At 47.9% G+C, this 26,475-nt stretch overlaps 1 protein-coding gene across 5 annotated transcripts in view; it reads left to right on the forward strand.

Moving 5' to 3' along the window:
- ERI3 (ERI1 exoribonuclease family member 3) overlaps positions 1-26,475 on the forward strand; it is a 126,971-nt gene that overhangs the window by 54,658 nt on the left and 45,838 nt on the right. For all 5 annotated transcript variants that reach the window (XM_046661093.1, XM_046661089.1, XM_046661091.1 and 2 more), the window contains one exon: positions 11,003-11,075. In XM_046661093.1, the coding sequence (XP_046517049.1) occupies positions 11,003-11,075 (73 nt within the window). The remainder of the gene's footprint in view (positions 1-11,002; positions 11,076-26,475) is intronic.

The raw sequence follows: 26,475 nt of genomic DNA on the forward strand, positions 1-26,475 counted from the left end.
TGTGGGACTAGTGACTCCCTACAAGGGGACAGACCCTTGAGTACTCAGCTGATGAGCATCATCGTATGTTCTCATGGTCCCACATTCAGGGTTTGGAAACTTCTAATGAGTGATATTTCCAATTGGAATATGCTGCATTTTGCCCAAAGATTGGCCAGGTGGAAAAGTCTCTTTGGTCCCCTGGAGATCAATTTACATGATTGATGATGGTAGCAGGTATGTCCCATTTGTTGATTTAAGAGTGGCATGTGCCACACGTCTTCGCTAGGACTTTCTTGTAAATGTCAGCTACCCTACACTGCAGCTCGTCCCTTCCAAGGGATACTGTTGGAAACTGCCACTGAAGCTGCTAACCACCGCATGTCCTGGCATTCCAGGAAGAAGCCTGAAGTTAGCCCCTGTTAGAGCTGCTCTGGGCCCAGTAAGTACTGTGCTGGGGACTGTAGGGACCGCCTGGTGATCAGGACAGAAAGAGCAGCACATGCATAACTAGTTACAGGCCAAGAAAGGTAGAATATGAGAACACTACAAAGATGCAAAACAAATGCTATGAGAACCCAGAGGAGCACAGTAGACAGATTGAATGGGTAGTATTTTTTAGCAGTAATCTTTTTTTTTTTAGACAAAATATTAAAGCTCAAGCCACTACCTGTTCTAATGCCCACCCAGAAGTGTGACTCTTTTTAGGCCAGGTGCTTACATGTCTTGAAGGAGTCCGAGTTAGCTGGGATCAGAGCAGAGGAGACCAGCCAGGAGGTAAGGGGAACAGCTGTGTCCTTGAATGTATTGGAGCAGAGGTCAGACTGCGTCCCAGATCCTGAACGCTTGCAGGATGCCTCTCCATGGAGCCTCCAGAGGGCATTGTAGGCCACACAAAGGCAGCCCAGGCAAAGGGTCAAGGTGGCCACAGGCCAGGTGGTGACTGAAGTAGGGGATGAGCGAGGAATCTTGGAGACAGCTCCAACTGCTAAGGAGCTCCTGATTTCCCTGGCCAAAAAGAGAAGAGCTCATCAGCTGAAACACTGACCAAAGTGCCCTGGAAACCTCTGGTCCCCTGCTCACCCTCCTCTCCCTACCCAGTCCCTGCTGAGGCGTCTGCTGTTCTATCTGGGAAAGAGAGCTCTGGCCAGGTCCTGGTGGCAGTTCCAGCACTTAGCGCAGTCACAACAGGTGGGGCACTGTGCCCTTTTCCTGGAAGAATTGCCCTGGGAGGGACTCTGGAGGGATACTTGTCTTATTGTTTCACTAGCGAGGGGCTGGGGAGTTACAAGTTATTTGATTTCATGGAGTATTTGTGTCACTGGGGAGGTGCATGTTATACTGTTCCACGGGGTGCTTGTGGCACTTGTGTGCTTTATGTGGTCATTTGTGTGGGCTCCATGTGGGAGTAGAGATAGTTGGCAAGTGGGCAAAAAGCAGTGGAGCAGGGAGGTGCTATATACACGTCCAGTGCCTTTTGGAGGCTTCAAGCAACTGCTTGGCAGTGGGGATTTGAGGTTGGTTTTCTCTGGGAGGACTGGTAGCCTGGCCTGTGGGGCGTCCCTCTGCACCCACCTGTGTTCTGGTTTCTGTTTGGGAACTCTCCAGAGCGGCATGTCTGGGAACACGTCCAGCTGTGCTGCCAGACCCAGACGCAGGTGACGGCCTTTCGTCTGTACCATAGGGAAACCAAGAGGAAATTAAATGTCATTTGCCCCCTGCACAGCGGGTCGCTGCCAGATCAGACACTGCTGATCGGAGCAGTGCAGAGGGCACCCAAGGGAAGGCTTATGCCTGCAGCCATGCCCTCTGAGCCGTGGCGACTCCCAGGTGATGGCCTGGCTTACTCCCAGGGCTTTCTCTGCCAGGCTGGGTTCACCCTGGCCTGGAGCCCAGCCCTGTGCTACATGGCAGCTGCGGCCCATGCCAGGCTAGAGGTGTGTGTGTACCCGTGGGAGGGAATGGAGGGGCAGGGCAGTAGAGGACACACAAGAGACAATGGGGTGATCAGCCCTTCCTCAGAGAAGCTGCATGGTATTGCGGAAAGAGCAGAGTTGAGAGAAACCTGGGCGAGTCCTGGCTCCCCTATTTACTAGTTGTAGGATCTTGAGAAAGTCACATTACCACTCTTAACCTCCATTTCGTCATCTGTAAAATGGAGATTCTAAGAAGGTCTGGTTCCTGACATCTGCGGGAGAAGTAGCTTCCTTGGGACTGGTGCCAGAGTTCCCTCCCCCACCTCCCCTAGGTCTGGAAGGATGGCTTGGAGCCCTTGTCCGTGGGGCCTCACTGTGAAGTGAGTTAGCTGAGGTTGATGGAAAGTGGGGTGGGTAGTAAGTCTGGCCAGGCAGGCACAGCTGGTAATCTCTCCCTGCCTGACGCCTTTCCTTTTTGTCCTAGTCCTCTCAACCAGGCACCCCAAGGCCTTTATGAGATGAGTATGGTGAGGATGGTCACCCTCTTAATTGCGGGCCTCAGCTGGCTCCCTCCAGGCTCACACTTGCACTCCTCTTCCTGTTTGGGAGGACCTCAGGGCTTACCCCATCCCTCTGTTGCCTTGAAGTTCTAGTGGCGGGCCGTAGTTCTCTGCTTTGCAATAACATTTATTAACAGGGCTTTGGGAAAAGATGTTTTAATATTGTGAGAGTTCTCCCTAGAAAACTCCCCACCCCCACCTCACCCCCCCATCTGAAGCATGGCTGCTGGTGGTGAAATTCATTAGTGTTCCCTGACAGGCAGTGGCGACAGAGGCGCTCGCTGTCTGCTTCCCGCTCCCTCGCTCTCGTGCTCCTGCTTCACGCACACTGATATTTAAAGCTGATGGGCTGCTTATAGACTTCTTGTACCATGACAAGTTTGGGGAGGGGGGTGGGGGAGGAAGAGACAGACAAGGAGCCAGCTGTCACGCTGGTATTTCAAACAGTACTCTCTCCTGACCCTTTGCAGGCTCCAGCAAGTGTATCATCTTTCTGAAGCCTGTAGTTGGAATTGTAACCTGCAGCTGTCCCAGAGGATGGGGGCAAGTGTAGGGGCAAAGTGGTCTGAGAAGGCAGGCAGGGAAGAATGGAGGGACAGAGTGTGTGTGTGTGTGTGTGTGTGTGGTGTGTGTGTGTGTGTGTGTGTGTGGTGTGTGTGGTGTGTGTGTGTGTGTGTGTATTCTAGCAAAGGGGATTGAAGCTGAGTCTTTGTAAGTGCTCCCCAGCATTGGTCTCCCGTCACCGGAAATGAGATGGCCCTTTCTCAGTAGTCTCTCCTGGAGTGATTGTTATGTTTCATGCTGTGGTTATCTTTTGGGTGGGTCTGGAAGCTCCATGAGTACGGGAATCAGGTCTGATTGGCTTTTACTCCTCGAGGGCCGTGATACCCATAAATATGTGTTGGCAATTGAGGTAGAAAGTTCTCCCATTTTGTGTCTAGACTGGGGCTTTGGCTTTTGTTCCCTGGTATTTGCCTGCTGATTCTTTGGATTTGGGGAATGAGTTCTAAGGTGCCTTCTCCATCCATGACTCTTCCTCTCACCCCTGAGCTTCTTGGAATTCATTTTTCCAACTTTTGAATTGTTCTGGAACTTCCCCTTGGCCTGTCATCCTCAGCAAAGCTTCTCCAGTGTCCTTTTCCTGACTGAGGCACTGTCTTCTCAATGCAGGTGCCCTGGAAGCATCTCCAAAGGCTGTTGCAGGTTTGGTCTCAGCTGACCTCCTTATAGCCAGAATCTCTTCTATCAGCACTTACTTATAAAATATGTTTCTCTTGGCTGGCTCCTTCAGCCTTCACAGAGCAGAGCATGGAGGTGAGGTAACTTGCCCAAGGACACATGGTCACTTGACCAAGTTGTCTCTCAGTGCAGCAGAGCCATGTGCTAGGGGTGGGGGTGGGGGGGCAATGTACTGTAGTCTCCCTCTCCCCAACCCCGTTTACCTGTACATCTTCTGGTGGAGGGCAGACCAAGAATCCCTTTTCTGTCTATAGACTGAAGTGTGTTCTTGAACTGTTCAGCATCATCTTTCATGTGATCACCTCCTATAACCCCCGTCACCCCCATCCTTCCCCAACCCCACACTCTATCCTTTAGGCTTCTAGTAGGGGTTGCTGGCATGGGGCTGCTATCTCTAGGCAGCACCTTTCTCTCCCTTCCTGTCTTTGCTGATCCCTGCATTGACTGAAAGCAGTGAGTGCTCGGCTTGCTGGGGGCAGCCCGGGCTGTATCTTCTGCCATGGTGCATCTCACAGGTGAGATGGAAACTAACCAGCTTTGATAAGTAGGAGGTTTGAGCATTAATTTTTTATACATCAGCAGCCAAGTCAGTGAATTCAATTATGAGTCTGCTTTCTCTCTACCCTCCTCCCCATAATGTGGTGGCTCAAAGCAGAGACTGAGGAACCTGTTGAAATGAGAAACCCCTATTTCCTAGCCTGACCCCCTCACTAATTCGGGTTAAATTGCTACGCTATTGCAGTAGTGACACATTGTGCCTGCCTCTGTTTGTATAAGAGGATGCAGTGGGGGAGGAAGGACCAATTTGCGCGGAGATAAAAGGTGTCACGGACAGATAACTAACGTCCTGCTCTCATTGTTGCTCAATTTGCTCCGTGTGGAAGCCCAGCCTTCCTCTCTTTCTTCCTTCCCTCCCCTTGCTCATATTTTACCTCGATGCCACAGTGTAATGATGCCCTGCGTAGTGGGGGAGGAGATAGGCACCTCTGGCTGACAGCCCTTCCTGATAACCAAATTCCAGCCCATCCATCACCAGCTACTCTCCTCAACTTGAGGAAAAGTGATCATGAAAGGCGGGCCGTTTATCACCCAGGGTCTGTTTATCTCCTCTGGGTGGGAAAATGGAAACAGGAGAGACAAAGAGCTCTGTCCCCAGCTAAGTGCTGCCTTGGCTGAGGCAGCCTGCCTGTGCTGGATGCTGACTGTGGAGGCTCTGACTAGGTAGAACTCCCAGATGGGACCTGGTGGGAATGAGACCTTGCCTGAGTCTCAGCCTTGGGACTTGGAGAGAAGCCTAGCAAATGTGGCGGTTCTGAGATGCAGGACAGCCAGCAACAACATTCTGCGGGAATGCTCATATCTGACTGAACAAGTTTGGAACCCTCATGGAAACAAGCCCTGCCCATCCCTCATAGATATCCCCTTGGCAGGAGCTTCCATCTGGCTGGTTGACTGGGTCTGCTGGCCTACTCCTTCTCCAGGCTGGGCCTTCCGTGCTTCCATGGTCCAACTGTGGCTTTGAAGAAGACAGAGGCTTTCTCCCTGTTCTTCACCTTTGCTCCTCAACACTGCCCTTCTTCTACATCTCAGATGGACCAAAATAGTTTGCTCCTGTAGATGAGCAGTATGTGCATGTCCTAAAGCTTTTGGACACCTGTCAGGACTGACAGCCTACATCACTCCAAGATCCAAGTCCCACAGCCTTTCCAGAGAGGCATAAATGGGTCAAATATGCCTTCTCCTCTTTAAGGGCTTGAGTCTGCTAAAAGTGAGAGTGGCATGCATCTTCCTGATTTGGGATTGTCCCTAAGACTTGCAGAGAGAGAAGCACAGAAGGAATGGCGTCCAATGACCCTTTCCAGCGCTAGTGCCTGCTCTCCTGCTGGTCCTGGCTGTTGGTGTCTGCCAGTCTGTCTGTCAGACCTCCATGGATGCTGCTGGCCTCTGACTCAAGCCTAGCAGTTCTAGCAGAGCCTCCCAGCTCTGCCTCACCCAATCTTCAAAGCTGAGCTCCTGCTCACAATGGCTTCATCCTGCCTGTACCCATTAGCGAGGGTGGTGTTCCTTAATGAGCCAGTCTCCTGCCTTGGCTGGCGCTGAGCTAGTCACACCTGTTTGCCATCAGGGCTGTCTGGGCCCAGCCCAAGCTCTGGGCTGCAGGTGGTGGGGCTGGATGAGGGGTGGGTGGGGAAGGCCAGGCTCCTTTTGCTTTGGGCTGTTCACTTGTTGGAGGGGTGGTTTCTTGCGCCCATGTTCCTCCCATACTGTTCTCTTCTTTGTAAGCAGGGGAGAGCTCTCTGCTTTCTTTTTTATTATCCAAAAGGAGTAATAAGGGAGCTTGAGGAGAACCCCGTCTTTTCTAACTTCCCCCTGGATGGAGTAGTGAGGAACTAGTCAGGTGTCTGAGGGTAGGGTTTGATGATCTGTTCTGATGATCCTGGAGGGCCAGTGTGGTAAGAGCCGGGCCACATGGTAAATGCCAAAGGCAGAGCCCCTTGCTGGCCCTAGGCCCCACAGTATTTGGAAAGCGACCATATCCCTTACTTTAGAGCCACAGGCAGGACTGGGAGGCCCTTCCTTAAAGGGAGCCCACTGCATTCATGAAGCTGAAGGAAGTTTTGATTTGGTTGAAAAAAATCCCATTCTTTTTTACGGCCTGGACATAATTGGCTTTTTTCTATTGGCCATCAGTGATGTCATTCCGACCCTCATAAAGAAGGGGAAGTCACACCTGTGGACTTGGTGCATAAAATTTCATTGGGCAACAGTAATAAGCATGGCCAGATGATGTTTGGGCAGTTGAGGAGCTTTGTGCCCAGTGATTCCAGCTGCATGGAGACCTGGGCACCATAAACCTGCCTGCACGTTCATGCCCGCAGGCTAGTCCAGGGCCCACTGCCAGTGGCTCTTTTCTTGGGATCACTGTCTGGTGGGAACTCACAGCATTCAGATCCCTTGTGTCAGCGGGACTTCTGCCCTTTTCCTCTCCACCCTGGTAGAACCATGTACCCACGGGTAACCATTGACCCTAGCCTTAGGCTCCTAAGAACCTTGGACCCAGTTGGGACCTTGAATGGTGACTGCCATGTTTCCTGCCTCTCCAAGGCCCCAGACCTTGCCATCCCAGGGACTGTAAAGAACTCTAAGTACATCTGTACGACTGATGCCTTATGTGGTCAGAAGACTCAGATCCGTTTCTAGTTCTGCCCTTGGCTTGTTATATAATCAAGCAAATCCTTTTTCTTTTCTGGGTGTCAGTTTCCCCTTTTATGTAGGAGATGACAACTGCTCTAATCCACCTTTCTCACGGGGTTTCTCTTGGTGCTCTCTAAGCTGGGGTAGGATTTTGTCAGAGAAGGGAGTAACTGTCTTCCCATAAAGCACCCGGGAGTTTGGCTCTCTGTGTCTTATGAAGATGGGCCTGGGCCCTGCTACATCTATACTGCTGTGTATTGGCATCATAAGACTAGGACCACCCACAGGCTGCAGGAGTCAACAGCCCAAATGCCTGTGAGTCTGCAAACTGCATGTGTGCCTGCAAGTGACTGGAGTCCCGAGTGAGGGTTGGAGTCCCGCCCCCTCTGCTTCAGTCAGCTATGGGGACAGGCACCCATCAGGGTGGCTGCTGAGCTGATTCTGAGGCTGTGTATCCAGCCTGACAATTTCTCTAGTCTTCCTCCATGCAGCCCGTTTGGTATAGGTCCTCCTCCCAGAGGAGCAGGCGGGACCCTACTGAATTAGACCCTTCTTACCTGAGTAGAAATGTCCACAGCTGATGTCTGCCTTTGAAATCCTGCTCAAAAGGGAGCCCTTCCCTCCCCTGGGTAGCCACAGCCAGTAGGACTCCTGACCTGTGTCAACTAAAAGAATCAGGGATGCTGGGGTTGGCTAAGAGAATATGATAGGTGGCCCAGGAGCCCTGCCTTTTGCTGGCCAGTCCCCTGACCTGTTTCTTTGTAGATTCTGCTGCTTCTGGTGGCCCTTCACTCACAGGCCTTAATGTGATTTTTCAAAAATAGCTGACCTAAGCAAGCATTTTCACAAATACCAAGGATAAGAAACGTGACAGAAAAAGTGAAGGAAATGAGAAAATTATCCAAACATCACAATTCTGCTTCTTCGACAACCACATTCCAGCTCCTAAGGATAGCTTTTGTCCTTCAAAACTTGCCTAATTTCCTTATGTTCTTGATCCTTGGCTCCCACAATGGGACATCCTACCTAGGTAGCCCTTCACCATCTTGGCCTCAGCCAGAATTTCCCTTCCAGGAAATTGGCTGGTTGTGGTTAATGTCACTATGCCACCAGAGTGTTTGAGAGGAATCTTCCACTCAGGAACGCTATCTCAGGTCTTAGAAAAGTAAGTCTTTACTATACTGCCTGAAACATGGGGATCAACTTCCTATTAGTGTCTGTCAAATAAGTGAAGAGTGATGGAAGGAAGGCTAGACTGCCCTGAAACTTTCTGGGGTGGAACCAGTCATCTCAACTGGAGTCTCATTCCCAAACTTCCTAAAAAGGGAGTTTGCACTTGTGATCTCCACTTTCTTTTCTCTCTCTCTTTTTTTTTAAATTTAATTTTTATTGAGTTTATGATAGTTTACAATCTTGTGAAATTTCAGTTGTACATTATTGTTTGTCAGTCGTGTTGTAGGTGCACCCCTTCACCCTTTGTGCCCACCCCCCACACCCCCCTTTCCCCTGGTAGCCACTAATCTGTTCTCTTTGTCCACATGTTTAAATTCCTCATGTGAGTGGAGTCATACAGAGATTGTCCTTCTCTATCTGGCTTATTTCACTTAACCTAATTCCCTCAAGGTCCATCCATGTTGTTGTGAATGGGACGATTTTATTCCTTTTTATAGCTGAGTAGTATTCCATTGTATGTGTATATATATATATATCATATCTTCTTTATCCAATCATCAGTTGATGGGCACTTAGGTTGCTTCCACGTCTTGGCTATTGTAAATAATGCTGCAATGAACATCAATTTCTTTTCTCTTACTCATTGTTCAACACGTTGTATGCTGCCTTCTGCCCCCACCGGTCCACTGATGCCAAATTCATCGGGTTTTTCTCAGCTCTCATCTTGCTTGACCACCTTATGGCTTTTGACACTAGTGACCTGCATTGTAAGCTCAAAAGTCAGTTATATATATTCTAGAAAGGAGAAACTTGGTACCTAGTTTAGATTGACCACAGGTGATGTGAATTGGGGTCAAAAGAGCATGTGTGACCTTGGGTATGTGATACCCAGAAAATGGTCTAGGAGCCCTGCCTCTTGGGAATGGGGGTGGATTAGGTGAGTCTGGACTCATGGTACATTATCTCCTGCAGAATTCTTGAAGGAGTTGAGAGTATATGACCTGGAAAAGGGAACTCTGGGGGAAACTTCCTGGGCTCTCAGATTTTGGAGGGTTCTGCAAGGAAGAGATGGAAATCTCATTCTTTGTAGTTTCTAAAGACTTACCTCAGACTCATGGGTGAAAGTTACAAGGAGACAGGTTTTAGTTTAGTATTAAGGAAGGATGTTCTAAGAATTGAAGGAGTTCAAAATTAGAGCTGACTGCTGTGTGAAGTAGTGAGCTCCTTGTGTGTGGTGATGGTCTGGTAGGAGTGGCCTGGTTTCATTTTAGCTCAATAAAACTTTTGAAACATTAGCTTGAGCTCTGCTCATCTCATTCCATACTCGTCCTGGGTGATCTTATGAACTCTAATGGCTTTAATTTTACAGAAATTACGTTAATGATTCAGCAATTTATGTCTCCCATCAAGATCTCTCCTCAACCTGGACATCCAGCTGCCTCATCATCCCACTGCCCAGTGTCTCCTAGGCACCTCAAACTCAGCAGAGGTTGAGTGCTTACCATGTGCCAGGCATATCCTAAAACTGCATCCCAAACTCATGCCTCCTTCCGGTGGTGACCTAGGGGTGAGGCAGCAGGAGCAGTCCACCCTGGTTTGGGCAGAACGGGGATACACTGTATGTAGAGAATTCTAAAATGACAATAAAATTGACCAAACGCTGGTCTGCTCTCGATGTCAAGTATGCTCTCTATGCCCGAGGCTCCTTTGTATCTTTTCTCAGTGAGTAGCATGAAGCTACTCAACCTACACAGCTTTTAATTGGGTTCTACTGCTTTCTCTCATTGGGCCCCATATCCCACTCAGTCACCAAGTCCTCCTTTACATCTCTTATATCTGTTGCTTGCTTGCAATCTCTATGGCTATTGTCTAGTCTCCTGGTTGCTACCCAGCTTTTTTAGTGTGTTGTTTTTGTTGCCCCAGAACAATCTTTGTAAATCACAACTCTTCAGAGGTTCTCCATTGCCTGTGGCCAAGCTCCCCTTAGCAAGAAAACTCTTTGATCTTCCCCAGCTGATATTTCTAGTATCTTTCTCCATCCTTCCATGTACCCCAGTGTTCTATCTTAAAGCTTTTTGTCTATTTCTTTTATTGTCAATTCCATCTAGCAAACTGTGAGCCCCTTATGGGCAGGAGTTAAGCCTTACTTTTTGAGTCCTAAGTGCCTCTTATTAAACATCAGTAAATGTTTGGGCAAATGGATTTGTGTGGGTAAAATGACATCATCAGCAAAAAGGGAAGACAGTTTATAAATTCTAATTTAAAGAAAAGACAAGAACAGACTCGGTTTAAATTCTGACATCTTCTTATCCCTTTGCATGGCCTCTTCTCTATCTGCAGAAAGCCTATAGCTAGAGACTTAAATGTGAGCTGAAGTCCCTGGCCAGCTATCTCTAAATCATGTGCTCTTTCTCTCTCTCCTCCTGCCTTACATCTCTGCCTCTCTGCTGTAACAAAACAACAACAACCACCTGGTGCATTGGAAAGAACATAGTCTTTGGAGTGAGACAGACCTGGGTTCAGTCCGTGGCACTATCGTTTTTTAGCTGTGGGACCTTAGGTAACCCCTCTGAATCTCATTTTCTCATCTGTAAAATGTTGGCAACAGTACCTACCTCACAGCATCGCTCTGAAGAATAATGTGAAAATGTAAGTAAGCTACTCAGCATATGTAGGACATCAGAAAATAGTAGCTGCTGATAGTATTTTGAATAGAGTTTCCAGGTTCTCACATTTGGATCTGAGGGCTGGATCTGGAGCCCACTGTCCTGGGTGCTGGAGGTGGGGTGCCTTTCTTGGGTAGAGTGGGACCCATGGCTAATGAATGGGTTGACCTTTTGAGGTCTAGATGCTCTATAGACTTTGTTGGGTTTCCTAGCTTAAGGCACCATCCCGGGGACATGAGTGTGCCCAACTTGTTCTCTCTTCCCTTTCTTGTAGGCTCCCAGGGCAGTGCCAGTACTTGGGCTTGCCAGTGGCGGATTACTTCAAGCAGTGGATTAATCTGAAAAAGGTACTGTGTCTGGGCCGCACGTGAGTGCTTCTTCTGGTTCTCCTGTGCCTCATGTTTCACCTCCTTCGCTTTCATTTCTCATCTCTGTTCTCTTTTTGTTGCTCTCATCTCTTTCCTTTTCTTTTTATTCTTCTCTTTTCTCAGTACCCCTCCTTCCTCTTCCCTAGCTAACGTGCACTAGAAGGTTGTGGTTATTTCTGGGAGCGGGGAGCTGCTTGGGGACCAGGCTGCTGGGTGGAGTATGACACTGCCCTACTTGGTGTCTCCCGGATGTGCAGAGAAGTCCTAGTTAAGGAAACTTTCCAGGATTCTTGCTCAGAGCTGAATCTCTGGGCTGAGCTGCTTGCATGTAGGAGAGATGTGGTGCTAACAGAGCCTCTGGTAAAGTGTCCTCTTTTGATATGATCACGAGTGTGTCCTCTGACCCTCCTGACCGGCCCTCATATCTCCCTCTGGTTGGGAGGTAGAGTTGGTCAGGCTGGCTTTGGTCCTGCCCAGCTCCAGCAAAGCCTTGCTTATGTGAGGAGGGGCCATGAAAACTAGAGCCAGTTCCCTTTGTGCGAGGGAGGAGACTGGCACTATGGCAGCACTGAGCACCTGTGGGCCAGGAGGGACTCGGGTAGCTAGGAAAGTGAACCCTGGCAGAGAATGAATCACCCAGGAAACTGTACTTTCCTCGTGTGTGCTGTACTTCCTAGGGAAGGAGAAGGAAGAGGGTGTAGGAATAGAGTCCCCAGATCCCTCTCTGGTGGGATCCCTGCTCCAGGAGGCCCAGTCCTCTGAGGGACACTCACCCCCATAAATCCTTCTGATCGATGGGCAACAGTCCTGGGGCAGCCTCAGGAACCTCATGCCACCAGTCAGCTTAGTGACTGCCAGGAAGCTCAGAGAAAGAAGAACATACCAGGGTCAGGGTCGTGTCTCCCAGGGGGCTCAGAGAAGAGAGGCCATTGGAGGGTCAGGCTAGGTATTGTGAGGATTTGGGTCTTGAGCTGGGCATTCAAGGGAGGCAGGATGTAGATATGAGGAGGAGAGAAGGCTTTCTAGGCAGGGGAAGCAGCATGCTTTTGGTGTGTCTGGGCTGGAGCTAAGCCTGAATGTGGAGGAGCAGTGGAAGAGAGTGACCTTGGACTTCGTTCGTAGGTCTCAGGGCAGCCATTCTCTGTGGCACCGTTTGTGAACTCCTTTACTCTGCCCTGGTGTGCAGGTCCTTTGCACTCTGGCTTGTCTATACTTTGACCCCTACCCACTTTCTCCCACTGATCACCTGGGCACCTGAGCAACAGCTACTTGCTACCAACCATCTTTGGCTGAGGAGGCCAGGCTCTGTCCTACCTTCAGGCCTGTGGCCTTACCTCTGTCTTAAATGTCCCCCAGTCATCTTCATCAGGCGTATTCCCTCTCCTTGAAGATTCAGCTCAGGTGTCACCTCTGCTGAGAAGCTCAGCTGTCAGTCTCTTGTCTTTAGGCTTCTTGACACTTTGGATATCAGTGATCTTAGAGTGTTGAAATTGAGTCATGTGTTTCCTTGCAGACATGTCCATCTGGAGCACAGAGACTGATTCCGGTTTCTCTCTGTGTACCTGGTGGCCAGATCAGGGCTAGGTACAGAGTATGTGCTCAGCAAATAATTGCTAGCTGGCTGGCTGATCTTTAAGAGCTGGCTCCATAGAGACTCTCTCATGTGGGGCTTGGCAGGGCTATGTGAGCGGGTGTGGCTGGGCCCATGCTCCTGGAAGACGGCGTGGCAGCTGTCAGAGTGCATCTGAGGCTGCTTGCTGGCCTTGGCAAATGCAATGTGAAGGCCCGGCCAGGCGAGGCGGGCGCTGACCATGAACAATTGCTCTGTGAAGTTCACTAGACTTTTTGGTGTGTGGATCGCTCCCTGCCTCTAGGTCCCTTGGCAGGAAAGGAGCCGACCCGTGTGGTAGCATTGCCACTCAGGGCTACCTTGGTGCTACGGGGGGTGGAGGTGGGCTGTCCTGGGCCTGTTCAGCTTGGTTCTTTGCCAGACTGTGCTGAGCTGTAGAGGAGGGGTGGGTACAAGGGGAAACTGAGGACTCACTTCCCACTTGGCCTTGTGATTTTGCCTCTTGAGAGGTAACCTGAGCAGGTCTAGGAAAAACAAGGGGTCTAACCCCTTTTCCTCTGCCCTCCAGCCACAGCGTATTCCAGCTGTGCTTGAAGACCCAGCAGGAGAGATGAGTTAATTCCAGACTTTAGCTTAGTCCTTGCCAGCAGCCATTCAAGACAGGGAGGCTGCAGGGCCCTGGAGGTCCAGAGGCATTGTGATCTTTCTGACCTTTATACTGCATGAGTTAGTGCAGGCTGCACAAAGATTCTTACTCCCTTAAAAAAGTAAATATAAGGGGCCAACCCAGTGGCCTAATGGTTAAGTTCCATGTGCTCTGCTTCAGTGATGCGTGTTCGGTTCCTGGGCGTGGACTTGTCAGCGGCCATGCTGTGGCAGCAACCTATATACAGAATAGAGGAAGATTGGCAACAGATCTTAGCTCAGGCTGAATCTTCCTGAGCAAAAAAAAAAAAGTAGCCAAGTAGTTCATTACCAAGGTTGCAGGAGTATTATGCAAGAGCCTTATTCCATGCTCTCTTTTCCCATGTGTGACCCAGGCCATGACTGTCTACAGGGTCTGCTCTTGTCCTTGATCATTACTTTGTCCTCCCCACTTCCCTTCCTTCTCTCCTCCACTCCCCTAGCAGAGCTTTGCCGCATGAAAAAAGTGGGGAGGGTCCTGGTCTGCTTGGCCACATAGACCTGCCTAGTGAACGAGCTACTGGGACTGAATTCACCATCCCCATTTCCTAAGGCCTCCAGTCTGAGAAGAGACATAATATTGTCTTTCAGCTGCCCTCTCCTGTCCAGAAATTGTGTGGGTTGCATCAGGGAAGAGCAACTTTTCTATGGCCAGGTTTCTACTTCTCCCGCCTCCACCTACTTCCCCTGTAGCAGTGTGGAGCAAGCCAGTGTTTGCTGACATTTGGAGTGTCATTGAATGATCTTATACTCTTATTGAACTGTCAGCTTAGAGAGGACTTGGGGCCCTGCTCCCAGCTCCTTCCAGGAGGTCAGAGCTGTCACTGAGGGGCCAGAAGAACGAACACACACACACACACATACACATAAATAGACACATGTGTACTCATGTAAATGAATACACCCAAGTGGGCATACTCAAAATTATATGTATATATCCATATGTGCATACATGCGTATGCACATATTCACATAGTCGTTTGCAGAAATACATGGAAACATACACAGACACAAATGTGTTTATACATACATATTCATAAAGTGTAAAGACACATGCACATATATAAACATACACATCTTCATCAATAAATATTCTTGAGTGCCTTCTGTGTTCCAGTTACTGTGCTAGGCTCTGAAGATAAAACAGAAAAGATGGATATTAAACAAATAATTACAATTGTGTTCTAACACTAAAAAGTTCAGAGTCATGGGATCATTTCATAAAGGCGACCTGACTTAGTGGGGTGTGGTCAGAGAATGGTTTTTTGATGAAGGGCATCTAAGCTGAGATCTGAACTGGCTGAGTAGGAATTGACTAATCAGAAGAGACAGCATGTGGCAAGGCCCTGAGGTAAGGAGAAGCCAGGCAGCTTCACAAAACTAAATGTAAGTTCCATGAGAGCAGAGGATTTCTGTCTCTTTTGTTCACTGTTCTGCCCCATCACTTTGACTAGTTCCTGGCACACGGTAGATGTTTAATCATTCTTTGTTGAATGAATGACTGCCTGAAGCATAGTGAATGTAGTGAAGAGAGAAGGGTGGCATGAGATGAAACTAGGGGGGAGGAGGAGCTTGTAGGCCACACTTTAGATTTTGATTTTTATCCTTCAGGTAAGGGGAAGCTATCGAAGGGTACTAAACATAGGGGAGGCATCATCTGATTTGAAGTTTGAAAAAGCTCTCTCTGGCTGCAGTGAAGAGAGGCCTAAGAGTAGATACAGGGGACCAGTACTGGTTTTTCCTAATGGGGCTGCAATTGGCATGTTGGGGTGGGACAAATCATTGTGTGGGCAAAAGTGCGGAATTTGTAGCATCCCTGGCCCCTGTTCATCAAATGCCAATAATGCCTCTCTCCAAGTCATTGTGACAACCAAAAATGTCCCCTCCCCCAACATACACATACATTTCCAGTGGCCTAGACGAGAGTGGAGTGGGGAGGTATTGTCTGTGGTTGAGAACCACAGAATTAGACCTTTGCTGTAGTCCAGGTAAAAGATGATGGGTACTGGGATTAAACTGATAGCAGTGGAAATGTAGAGAAATGTACTGATTCTAGAGGGTTAAATGGTGCAGTCTGTTCAGCTGTAATGTAACATATACCTTCCTAAAAATCACCATGCTATGGAAAGTTGTGCAATAAAAATGGGGTTAGGAGCACAATACTCAAAAACTTTGTCAGAGACACGTAAAAAAGATAGGAATCTAATAAAAATGGTAGCATAATTTTACACATGTTAAATTATTAAGAAATATATAAATACTACAATACATATGGCACTTTACCTTGAAAAACATCTGAAGCTTGCTTGTAGAAATGGGCATGAGAATGCTTGCAGCTTGTGGATTATTGTGAAGTGGTCGAAGGAGCATTCTTTGAAATCAGATGGAAAGTTGCAACCAGATGGATGTGGCTTATAACACATGTGGTGATCTAGATAGCTGGTATGTTTGAGGTGTCTGCATGTGTGCATTTTGTGTATTCTTATACAGCTCTGTTCAGCTGGGTATAGTTTCCTATGTTTATCTAGTATTTCTTATGGACCAAATCGCACATAGACAAATGTGAAATTCTCATTATTGTGAGTTGCTAAAACATTCCCTAATACATCAATTGCATTGGAACAGATCTGCTCTTTCAAAACAAGTGTTATAGCAGAACTGACTGTACAATAGACAAGAAATGCTAATTGATTGGCTGTTAGAGTTGAGGATGAAGGAAGAGACCATGATGACTTTGAGGTGTATGATTGAGCAACAGGGTGAACTGGAATGAATTTACTGAGATAATGGAAGAAGGAGAAGTTTTGGGATTGGAAGAGAAGATGAACTCAGTGTGGGACATGTTGAGTTTAGATGCCTTTGAGACATTCTTGTGAAGCTATTGTGGAGATAGTTGAATATATAGATCTGGAGTTCAGGGCTAAGGTCTAGATAAGAGATACAGATTTTGGGGAGTTATTGGTATGCGAATAATAATTGAAGCCCTGGGAGTAGAGTGTATAGGATGAGAAGAAAAGAGAGCCTAGGACGGAACACTGAGTAACACCAACATTTGATAGATAGAAGAGGAAGAGTCAGAAATAGAGAAGGAGGAGTGGTCAATAATAGTAATAATAATAGTTCTTATTTAATGCATTTTGTATGCTAGACCCATGTTGTCCAGTATAGTTGCTGCTAGCCACTTCTGGCAATAGATCACTTCAAATGTGGCTGGTATGACTGAGGAACAAATTTTTAATTTAATTTAAATTAATTTAAATTAAATTAAAAACTTTCTTGAAGAACTTTTAAGTATATTTAGAACAATCTGGGTGGTGAATCTACATTTTCAGCTGTTAACTATTTAAAATCTAACTATAGATCAAATATTTCTGATGAAGAGCAAGCCTTGATGGCCTAGCAGTTAAAGTTCGGCATGCTCCGCTTTGGTGGCCCAGGTCTGGTTCCCAGGTGCAGAACTACACCACTTGTCTGTCAGTAGCCAGGCTGTGGTGGCGGCTCACATAGAAGAACCAGAAGAACTTACAAGTATACACAGTTATGTACTGGGGCTTTGGGGAGAGGAAGAAGAAAAAAGGAGGAAGATTGGCAACAGATGGTAGCTTAGGCCAACTCTTCCCCTGCAAAAAAAAAATATATATATATATACATTTCTGGCGAAGATTTAGCATCTGAATTGAGCTGTATTTGTAAGTTTAAATTACACACTTAGTATGAAAAAATACAAAACACTTCATTAATAACTTTTTATATTGATTACATGTTGAAATGATAACTTTTGGCTATACTAAATTAAATAACATTATCAAAATTAATTTCATCTGTTTCTTTTTACTTGAACTGGACATTCAATTCATAAATTGCTTATATGGCTCACATTATATTTGTAATGGACGGTGTTGTGGTAGATGCAGTGCTACCATACCTACATTATATAATGCTCACAACAACACTATACAGTAGTTACTATTATTTTTTGCATTTTTTTTTGAAGATTGGCACCTGAGCTAACATCTGTTGCCAATCTTCTTTTTTTTTTTTCTTCTCTCCAAAGCACCCCAGTACATAGTTGTATATTCTAGTTGTAGGTTCTTCTGCTTGTGCTATGCGGGACGCTGTCTCAGCATGGCCTGACGCACGGTGACATGTCTTCGCCCAGGATCCGAACCGGTGAAACCCTGGGTGGCTGAAGCAGAGCACGCAAACTTAACCACTCGGCCATGGGGCCAGCCCCAGTTTTTTGCATTTTGAGGTTGAGAAAACTGAGGCACAGAATGGTGATGAAACTTGCTTGATGTCTTACAGTGGTACATGGCAGAGCTAGAACTGAAATTTAGTTTTGCCTAACTCTTCGTGTTAAAGAGAGTAAACAGAGTAAAAAAGAGAAAGAGTAAAAGAGTGGTAGAAGAAGAGGTAGACCAGAAATCATGGTGTCACAGAAACCAAGGAAAGAAAGTGTCTTCAGAAGAAGAGGACTGGTCGGCTCAGAGAGAGCCATGTAGTGTAAAGACAGAACTATGAGCACAGGACCTTGGTGGCCTTGGTGAAAGCTCTTGATGACATGCTAGGGACAGGAGCCAAATTGGAGTGAATTGGGGAGTAAATGAGGAGATAGAGAAATTTTAGCTTTTTCAGAAATGTGGCTTGAAGGAGAGAGAAAGGGCAAGAGCTGTGGTAAGGCAAGTGTGGGGTTGAGGCAGGTTTTGTGTTTTCAGATCGAAGACGTATGTGTTTGTTTGTAGGCACTTTAGAGAAGAAAAGATGAAAATATAGAAAAGAGAGAGAGGTCTCTGAGAAGGTGAGAAGAGATAGGATGGAACCCCAAGTTCTTGAAATCAGCTGTCTTCAGGAGGAAGGTCCCCTCTTCCCTTGTGATGGGGAAGGAGAAGATGAAAACAGATAGATGCAGGTAGGCTTGGAGATTTGATGATGGCAAGTTGAAGCAGTTCCCATCTGATGCCTTTTATTTTTCTCTATGAAATAGGAGATGAGTCATTTGCTGCTAACTAATAGGGGAGGGCTGGAAAGGTTTGCAGAAAGCAGAAAAGGTTTGCTATGGTTTTAGTAAAGAATAGACATGTGAGCTGACTTGAGAAGTGGAGTAGGATTTCTAGGCAGTGTTGAGGGTCCAGTTGAGGTTGGGGACATTTATTCGTGGTGGAACCACTCTGTTGAGTTGTATGACTTTTCTTTAGCAGAGCTCAGCTGCCTGGCTGTGGGCATGCAGAAAGCAGACATTTAGATTCTTCTAGAGCGAGATTTTCCCAAGAAGTTGATGAAAGGAATAAAGGAGTTGAAGATATTGTCAGGACACTGGTTGCCAAGATGGACTATGGGCTCTAAGCTGGATATTGAGGGAAGAAAAGATAGCAGGGGGCCTGATGGATACGGAAATAGTAGATAGGTCCCAGTAAGATGAGGAACAGGTATATCGGTGTGGTTGAGCATGCCACATGGAAGGATAAGAGATTGTGGTTAGAGAGGAGGATTGTCTGAATTAGTGATTTCAGGGGTCGGGCAGTTCTGGCTGTTGGCAACTTCCAAAGTGTGCCCATAGGAGTGGGTAGCTAAGGTTGGGTGGAGGAGAATGTTATTGTAAATAAGTGGTCAAGAAACAGATAGGTTGGATGAGACCTCTGTGAGGATGTGAGGATGTATACATATATGTGGATATACACATGCACACATCATATATGTTTACCCATTGCATGTGCACGGACACACAGGTATAAATGCATGTACCAATGCATGCCTACACATATACATATACAATTCATGCACATTCAGACCAAGCCATGCAAATGTGTGCGCATCACTCACAAATGGTCTGGAATTCCCTCATGCCTAGGCCTGTTTGAATGGGCTTTTGAGGAAGTAGGCAGGCAGCCTTAGGAGGATTCTGAGACAGACCTGGCAAATGGGTCTCAGCCAGTCATGCTCAGAAGTTTTAGGGGTGGGGGTCACCTAGAATTGAACTGACCCAGATGTACCAGGCTGTGAGCTGCTCCACTTTTCCTCTGCCATCTGTGCTGTATGCTCTGCTACAATTTCTGGATGCTCTGAAGGGGGTGGGGTTGGGACCAGCTGTGAAAGAGGGAGTAAGGAGGAGGAGACCTTCTTGGGTCCATCCAAGAAGCATTTCTGTCTCCTCCTCCCCTGGGAGGGGACAGCAGGAGAAACTGCTGAAGGGAGAGTTGGTGCCTACAATTGAGTACGACTTTTCCTGACCGTGGAGCATTCAGAGTCCCAATCAGCGCAGTAATAAATTAAGGACTTATGGAGGAATAAATTCTCGGTCTTAATGAAGTTCTTTGCTGGAGGCCATAGGCAGGTCAGCAGGTTGGAGGATGTGGATTGGAGGCTCCGGTGAGTGGGCTGAGCTGGCTAGAAAGCCATCAGGAGTGAAAAGATCTGAAACTCTGCTGGTCAGGTCACTTTTTTAGAACTGTAGGGATAAAGCTGCCCAAGCAATGAGCAGCCTGACAGAGGCTGGGACTGTCTAGAATGGTGGCTGTGTGGTGCCAGCTGCAGAGCCTCTTGACTGGGACTATTTGCAAGCTAATTTGGAAAAAAGAAGAACAAAACAAAAATGAAAGCCAAGAGAGCCATGAAGATCTAGGGGCCCCTTCAGGGTGTTTTGTTTTACTTTGGAGCGGGGAGGGCTTGCATCAAGACAGATGCTTCTGGATCACTCAGTGGTCAGAATCAGACTGGGGCTGTGGTCCAGGTCTTTGGCATCATCCAAAGTGCAGAGCGTTGTCCATGGGACAGTGGGCAACTATGGGCTAGTATCCTGGTGGGAGCCAGCTCTGCAGCCAGGAAGATCAGGGCCTCTAGCTGTCTTTGGGAAGAAACATGTGCACAGAGAACAGGACACAGAGCACCAGGTATAAATGAGGGAGAGGTGGGGACACAGGCATGGGATAAGGAGAGGGCAAGTGGGAGGGCAGCCCAGAGCGCTTGCTGCTGGATTTGATGCTGAAGGCCAAGAGGAGCCAGTCTTGGGGGTTGGAGGCTCCTGAATAGTAGAGCTGAAACTAGAACCCAGGCCTCAAGACTCCACATCCTGAGCTCCTTCTCCTTTCATCCCACCCTCTGCAACATCTGCCTTTGGGGATGAGCTCTTGGGAGGTAGTCCAGAGCTAGTGGAGGGAACAGTGCTGTATTTGGAGTCAGGGGCAGCTGGAGCTAGAGAGAATATCTCCTTTCTTCTCATCTCCCTGCCCCCATGGCGCAGTGCCCTGCCTGGGCTTTTCCTTTAAATATGTCTTACAGCTGTCTGAACTCTGAAATTTCTTTCACTCCTTCCCTCGCCTTGTTAACATGTGTTGCCTTTGGGGTAATCAGGGAAAAAATATTATGTCCTTTTACAATTACCGGGTTTTGGAATATTAAAATGTCTCGCTGCATCGGCACTGTTATTTTGATTGGTATTCTAACCTTTGACTAGCCCATAAAGCGCGCCGCTCCTGAAGCCAATATTGCAGGACTGAAATTTAATTCCGAAATGATTCCAGATAATAGGGAGACAGATAATATATGCATGAAGGATATTATGTTTGGACTAACTGCAGCAGGGCCAGGGCTGGGGAGCTGAATAATAGCCCAGAGTGAGTTATAATCTGTGGGACAGAAATGCCTTACTGTCAGGGCCGGGAGAGGAACTCTTAAATCAAAGGCACGGGAGAGGGTGCCACTGCAGTGTGCTTGTTTTGACAGGCAGAGCACTGGAGCCAAGAGGGTAGGTGTTGAAGGCTGTGGTCCATCCTTTCCCTTGAGCAAGATACCTGAGGCCCTGGATCATCTAACTCCCTGCAGCATCCCTATCTGCATATCTCCTGTCCCTCTGTGACATTCCGGCCATATCACACTTCTTGCTGCTCTTCAAGTAGACCTGACTATTTCACTTCCCTTTGCTCATTCTGTTCCCTTTGCTTACAGTGCCTTTCCCCTTTTAGTGTGTTGGAAAAACTCCTGTTCATCCTTCAAAACCCTCTTCTGAGAAGCCTTCTCTGACATTCCCCCACCTCTGGTAGAAACAGTAATCGCCTCCTCTTTTTTATGGCTTCAGTATGTTGTGTTCAGTGTATCATATCCTCTTGTAATTATCTGCTGACATGTTTGTGTTTCCTGCCGAACTGTGAGTTCCTTGAGGTCTGTATACCAACCATCTTTGTTTCCAGCGCCCAGCACTGGGCTTAGCATTCTAGGTGTCAACATGCATGAATCGAACCCACATTGAATATAAGGCTGGACTAATGCGCTCGAGTCTAGATGCCTGTTCCCTGGCCAGATTTCCCAGACAAATAGGCTTAGAGAAGTTAAGTAACTTGCCTGGGGGCACATAGCCAGGACGACATAAAGCCAGGATTTGAACTCAGGTAGGCGTGTTCTTTTCCCCAGACCATGTATCTTAGGCAGGTGGGCAGGGAAGGAGTGGGAGGCCAGAGTAGGAAAGACAGAAACTCACTTCCCTGACTCTTTCCTTCCACAGCTCAGGACTTGAGGCCTCTTTGCTGGAGACTGTATTGGTTCTTAACACTCATGAGACTCAGGTCCTGAAGGGGATTGTGCCTCCTGTTGCTGCTAATGACCTTTGAACCATTATTCTACACAAAAGACACTTCCGTGCTGTGAGTTTTCAACTAAGGATCAGGAAAGTATCTTGAGGAAGACACCTAAGGGTGGTTTTGGAGAGCTCTTAGGGAGGTGGGCAGGCAGAATACATGGAGCTCTTAGTAATGTCAGAAAACTTCACACATTCCCTTCCCCCCTCAGGACTTTCTGGAACTTATATTTTGAGTGTATAGAGGTAAAGGAAGTACACAAAGAAAAAAGCTACAATGTGGGGTCAACCAGGTGGTATAGCGATTAAATTCATGCACTCCGCTTCGATGGCCCAGAGTTCACAGGTTCAGATCCTGGGTGTGGACCTAGCACCACTCATCAGGCCACGCTGAGGCAGCAACCCACATAAAGCAGAGGAAGATTGGCACAGATGTTAGCTCAGTGACAATCTTCCTCAAGCAAAAAGAGGAAGATTGGCAACAGATCTTAGCTCAGGGCCAAAAAAAAAGCTACAGTGAATTTGGTTGGCTTTTAAATGGATTTGTGTTTTGTTAATTACAACACTGTCTGCATAAACCTGGATAGACGGTATGGCTATCTGTGAGACTACCCTTCACTTAGCCTTCAGGTGACACTTAGTGTGTAGTCTGGCCCATGGGGATGTGGCACAGGCTGGAGACCATTGGTGCAAGAGAAAGAGCTTTGGAGCCAGATGGGTCTGGCTCAAACTTCTAATATTGCTGCTAACTAGCTATGTGATCTGGAGCAAATTCCATTACCTCTCTGAACCTATAAAAGATGACTAATATCTGACACACAGAACTTCGGCTCTGGAGTCCAATAGGCTCGATTTAGATTTTTGACTCTGGACTTACTAACTGTGGGGTTTTAGGAAAGTCACTTAACTTCTTTCAGCCTCAGTATCATCCTTTGTAAAACAAGAAAAACAGTACCCACTCCTAGAGTTGTCCTGGGCGTGGAACGATAGCACTATGCCTCTGCTCCTCCCTTGTCCTCACATTGACACCGGAGACGAAGTGACAAGGTTACAGGGGCACAGGAGACAGGACCTCGAGGTAGACATAAGCCTTTGTTGGGAGGAGCTAGGAAAAGAGGCTCCCCCAGCAGAATTCAAGTGAGCACTAGGGGGGAGGAGCCGAATGCCATCCTTGGACTAACTCACACTCAGCTCACACCGAGGAACAGAGCCGATCATCTCATGCCCTTGATTTCAGCTGCCATCAGCATGCTGGCCTGTCCAATGGAGTACAGAGTCACAGTCACCTTCCGACAGTTCCTAGCTTTCTCACATACCTGTGTTATGACTTTGACAGTTACTCACTTTCTCAGAACCTTGGTTTCCTGTTTGTAGAGATAATTAATAATAATAATAAACAGGTGCTTCTGTAAAAGCTTTATGTGAATTAACTCACTTAATCCTTTATGTGAGGTAAGTGCTGTTATTAGCCATCTTACAGATGAGGAAACTGAGGTACAGAGACGTTAAGTACCTTCCACAAGGTTCAACAGCTAGCGAGTGATGGAGTAGGTACTTGGATCTAGGAATTAGACTCCAGAGATCATGGTCTGAACTTATTTGCTCTATTGCCTCCAGCACAAAGGAGGGAGGAGTCATTTTCACCTGAGGTGCGGGAAAGAAAACAGAGTTTTCCTTGAGGAAACACTTGATTTGAGCCTTGAATGATGAGTAAGTTTTCAGGAGACAAGGTGAAACGGGCATTCCAGGCAGAGAGAACAGTGTGAACAAAGGCCGGGAGGGGAGAAACAGCTTGCCAGATTGGGGAACTATAAATAGTAGTTTTCAGGTGTTTTAAGCTGCTGATGTGGGCCAACCAAGTGTTTTCCTTTTGCCAGAGGAAAAGCGGAGAAAGTGAGAGCAAGAGAGTGCTATAAGGAACCACCGCCCGGTATCTGGAGTGGAGCCAGACTAAGCTGCCTTCCAAGGATGGGCAGTGGCTGCAGAAAGCTGCCGTGTGTGTCCATGTGAGGGAAGAAGGAGCCTGCAGCCCAGGAGAGCAGGGAGGGAAGGAGGCCTTGTAGCAGTCTTGGCTTTGGGCACTCTAAGACTGCTATGCCAGAAGATCTCAGTATCCTTACCACGAAATGTGGCAAATTATAGTTGAGGAACCAATTAGATCAGGTTTGTAAAGCTCTTAGAGTGCTGGTACTCATTGTGTGGGTGGGCAGCCTGGCACACCCTCAGCCAGGGAGCCAGCCTGTCTTGTTCTGCATCCCTGGTGAGTGTAGCCACAAGGGGGAAGGAGAAAGTGAGGGAATCAGCTCAAGGCATCTGCAAGTCTTGCTTCCTCTGTGAGGTTCCCTGCAGCTGCTGCAGATTGACCTCTACCCTGGAGCTGCTTGCAGTGCCCTGTGTGCCAGGTCTTTACAGCGAGGCCCGCCCTGGGGTCTGTCTGCCTCTCGCTGGCTGCTGCTCAGAGTCTGTGTCCTGTCAAGTGGTGCAACCTCTTCATCCTGCTCCCACCGTGAGCCTCCTCTGTCTTACTCTTGTGTCTTTGAGAAAGTGAATTCTGAGCTCGCTCTGGAGCAGGGGAGAGTGGGGAGCTCTCCTGGGTCTGTTTAGGGCCTGCCTTTAAACCTAGGCATCCTGACTACAGCCCATACGCTAACCCTCGGGCCAGGTCGCAGGGCCCAGATAGCCCAGGGTCTGGGCTTCTTGGCTATTGTGTATGTCCTGGTCTGTCCCTGGTCAGGACCACGAGCCACTTGAGGAGAGGGACTAGGTCTGTTTCTTCTCTGAATCCACAGAGCTAGGCAAACAGAGGGGCCCTCAGGAAGCTGGAGAAGCATATAGATACTGTGGGAAAGCTGAGGGCAGTTTGAGAGGCGAGGTGGGGCGTGGTGGCAAGGGAGAGGTAGCCTTGTCAGTGCTCAGCGTTAAATCTGACAGAGCTAAGGGAACCCTTAGTTACTCTGCCTTCTCCCAGGTTGCGTTTTGTTTTGTGTTTTTCTTTTTGTGTTGTTGTTGCTAGTCTGGACCTTGGAAACTAGGAGGAATTACTGAAAAGGACAAGGAGACTTCCTTGAAGGCAGGGGGCACAGCCCTGCCTCATCTCCCACATTGCCCTGCAGTCACTCAGGAAAGGCAGGTTTGACCACAGTTATTGGTATCAATGATAGAACACCAACACAGTGAGCCCTGTGGGTGCCGGCCTCTGTGCCGAGGGCTTCATGTATGTTATTACATTGAGTCCTCACAGCTTCTCAGCAAGGAAGAGGCTATTGTCCCTATTTTATGGGTGCTGAAATAGAGACTCAGAGAGATTAAGAAGCTTGCCCAAGGCCATATGACCAGGATGTAAATCCAGCTTCTCTCCTCCCATAACTTCACTCTTGTCACTTCTCCCACAGCAGATACACCTGAAGGCAGTTCCTCTGGTCTGGCCTGGTTTGAGCTGGAGGCCCAGGCAAACACACATCATGCTAGTTGTATGGTCAGTGAAAATCAGAGATTGGGGAAGGTTAGGGATTGGCCTCACACTCCAGGTCTCTCGGGAGTGACACCTATTTAATGGGGATCTGTCTGTGTGTGTAAAAGGGTGCACTCATGTGTACATGCATGTCTGTATGTGTTAAAGAAGCGTCTCTCTCTCCCTGTGAGGAGGTTTATGTGTGTGTATCCTCAGGTGTGCACATGTGTCCACACCTGGGAATATGGGTGAGGAGGTAGGTATGGGTTCCGTGGTCCGACTTCGGGCACCTAGACGTGGGCAGAGGAGGCCCTTGTCTCTAGAGGACAGCATGGTGCAAAACAAAGAACCCTGGACTGAACTTGAAGCTAGGAGATAAAGACATGGGTTCTGGTGCTGGGTCACTTGCCCTTTCTGAGGCCTCAGTTTCCTCATCTAATAAATACTGGAGCTGGATGAGGTGATCTCTTCTTGTGGTCTCTTCTACCATTGCTGTTCTGAGATCATTCATAGTACCTTAGGTTTCCTCTTTTTGCTCCCAGAGAGCAAATGAGATACAAGGAAGGTGAGAGAAGTCCCTCTTTCACCCCTAGCTACTTTGATCTCTTTTTGGGAAAAGTTGAGGGTCCAGGGAAGGCAGGGTATTGCCTGGCATCAGGTCAGGAGAGCCTGGGGCTCAGGTGTTGGGGAGGAGTTTGGACAGCTGGCTCCTGTTACAGTTCGGGGTGGCCTGGACTGGAGCTGATTGTCATTGAGGCTGCAAGCTTCTCTGTAAGAGAATGAGGTGGCAGGAAGGGGCCTCTCAGTACCTTAAAGGTGGGGTACAGCCCAGGCCTTTCCTGGCCTTTGATCCTCTTTGTTGGTTGTCTTGGCAGACACAGAGTGATGGCCAGGGAGAGACCAGAAAAAGTAGCTGGCTGTGTGTTCACATTCATATGGGACTGCTGGCTCAACCCAGGGTCTTCCTGTGAGCTGACTTGGCCTGTTGTCGGCACTCTTGAGGGAAGAGCGGTTTTTCCCTGGGTGGCTCCTAGACAAGATCAGGTTCAGGGTGATATGGCTGTAGACTGGGTGCCTCCTAGAGGTGGCACCTTTGGCCATCTCAGTC

The sequence above is a fragment of the Equus quagga genome, chromosome 5 (assembly GCF_021613505.1).
Source record: "Equus quagga isolate Etosha38 chromosome 5, UCLA_HA_Equagga_1.0, whole genome shotgun sequence".
In the NCBI taxonomy this organism is placed as follows: Eukaryota; Metazoa; Chordata; class Mammalia; order Perissodactyla; family Equidae; genus Equus; species Equus quagga.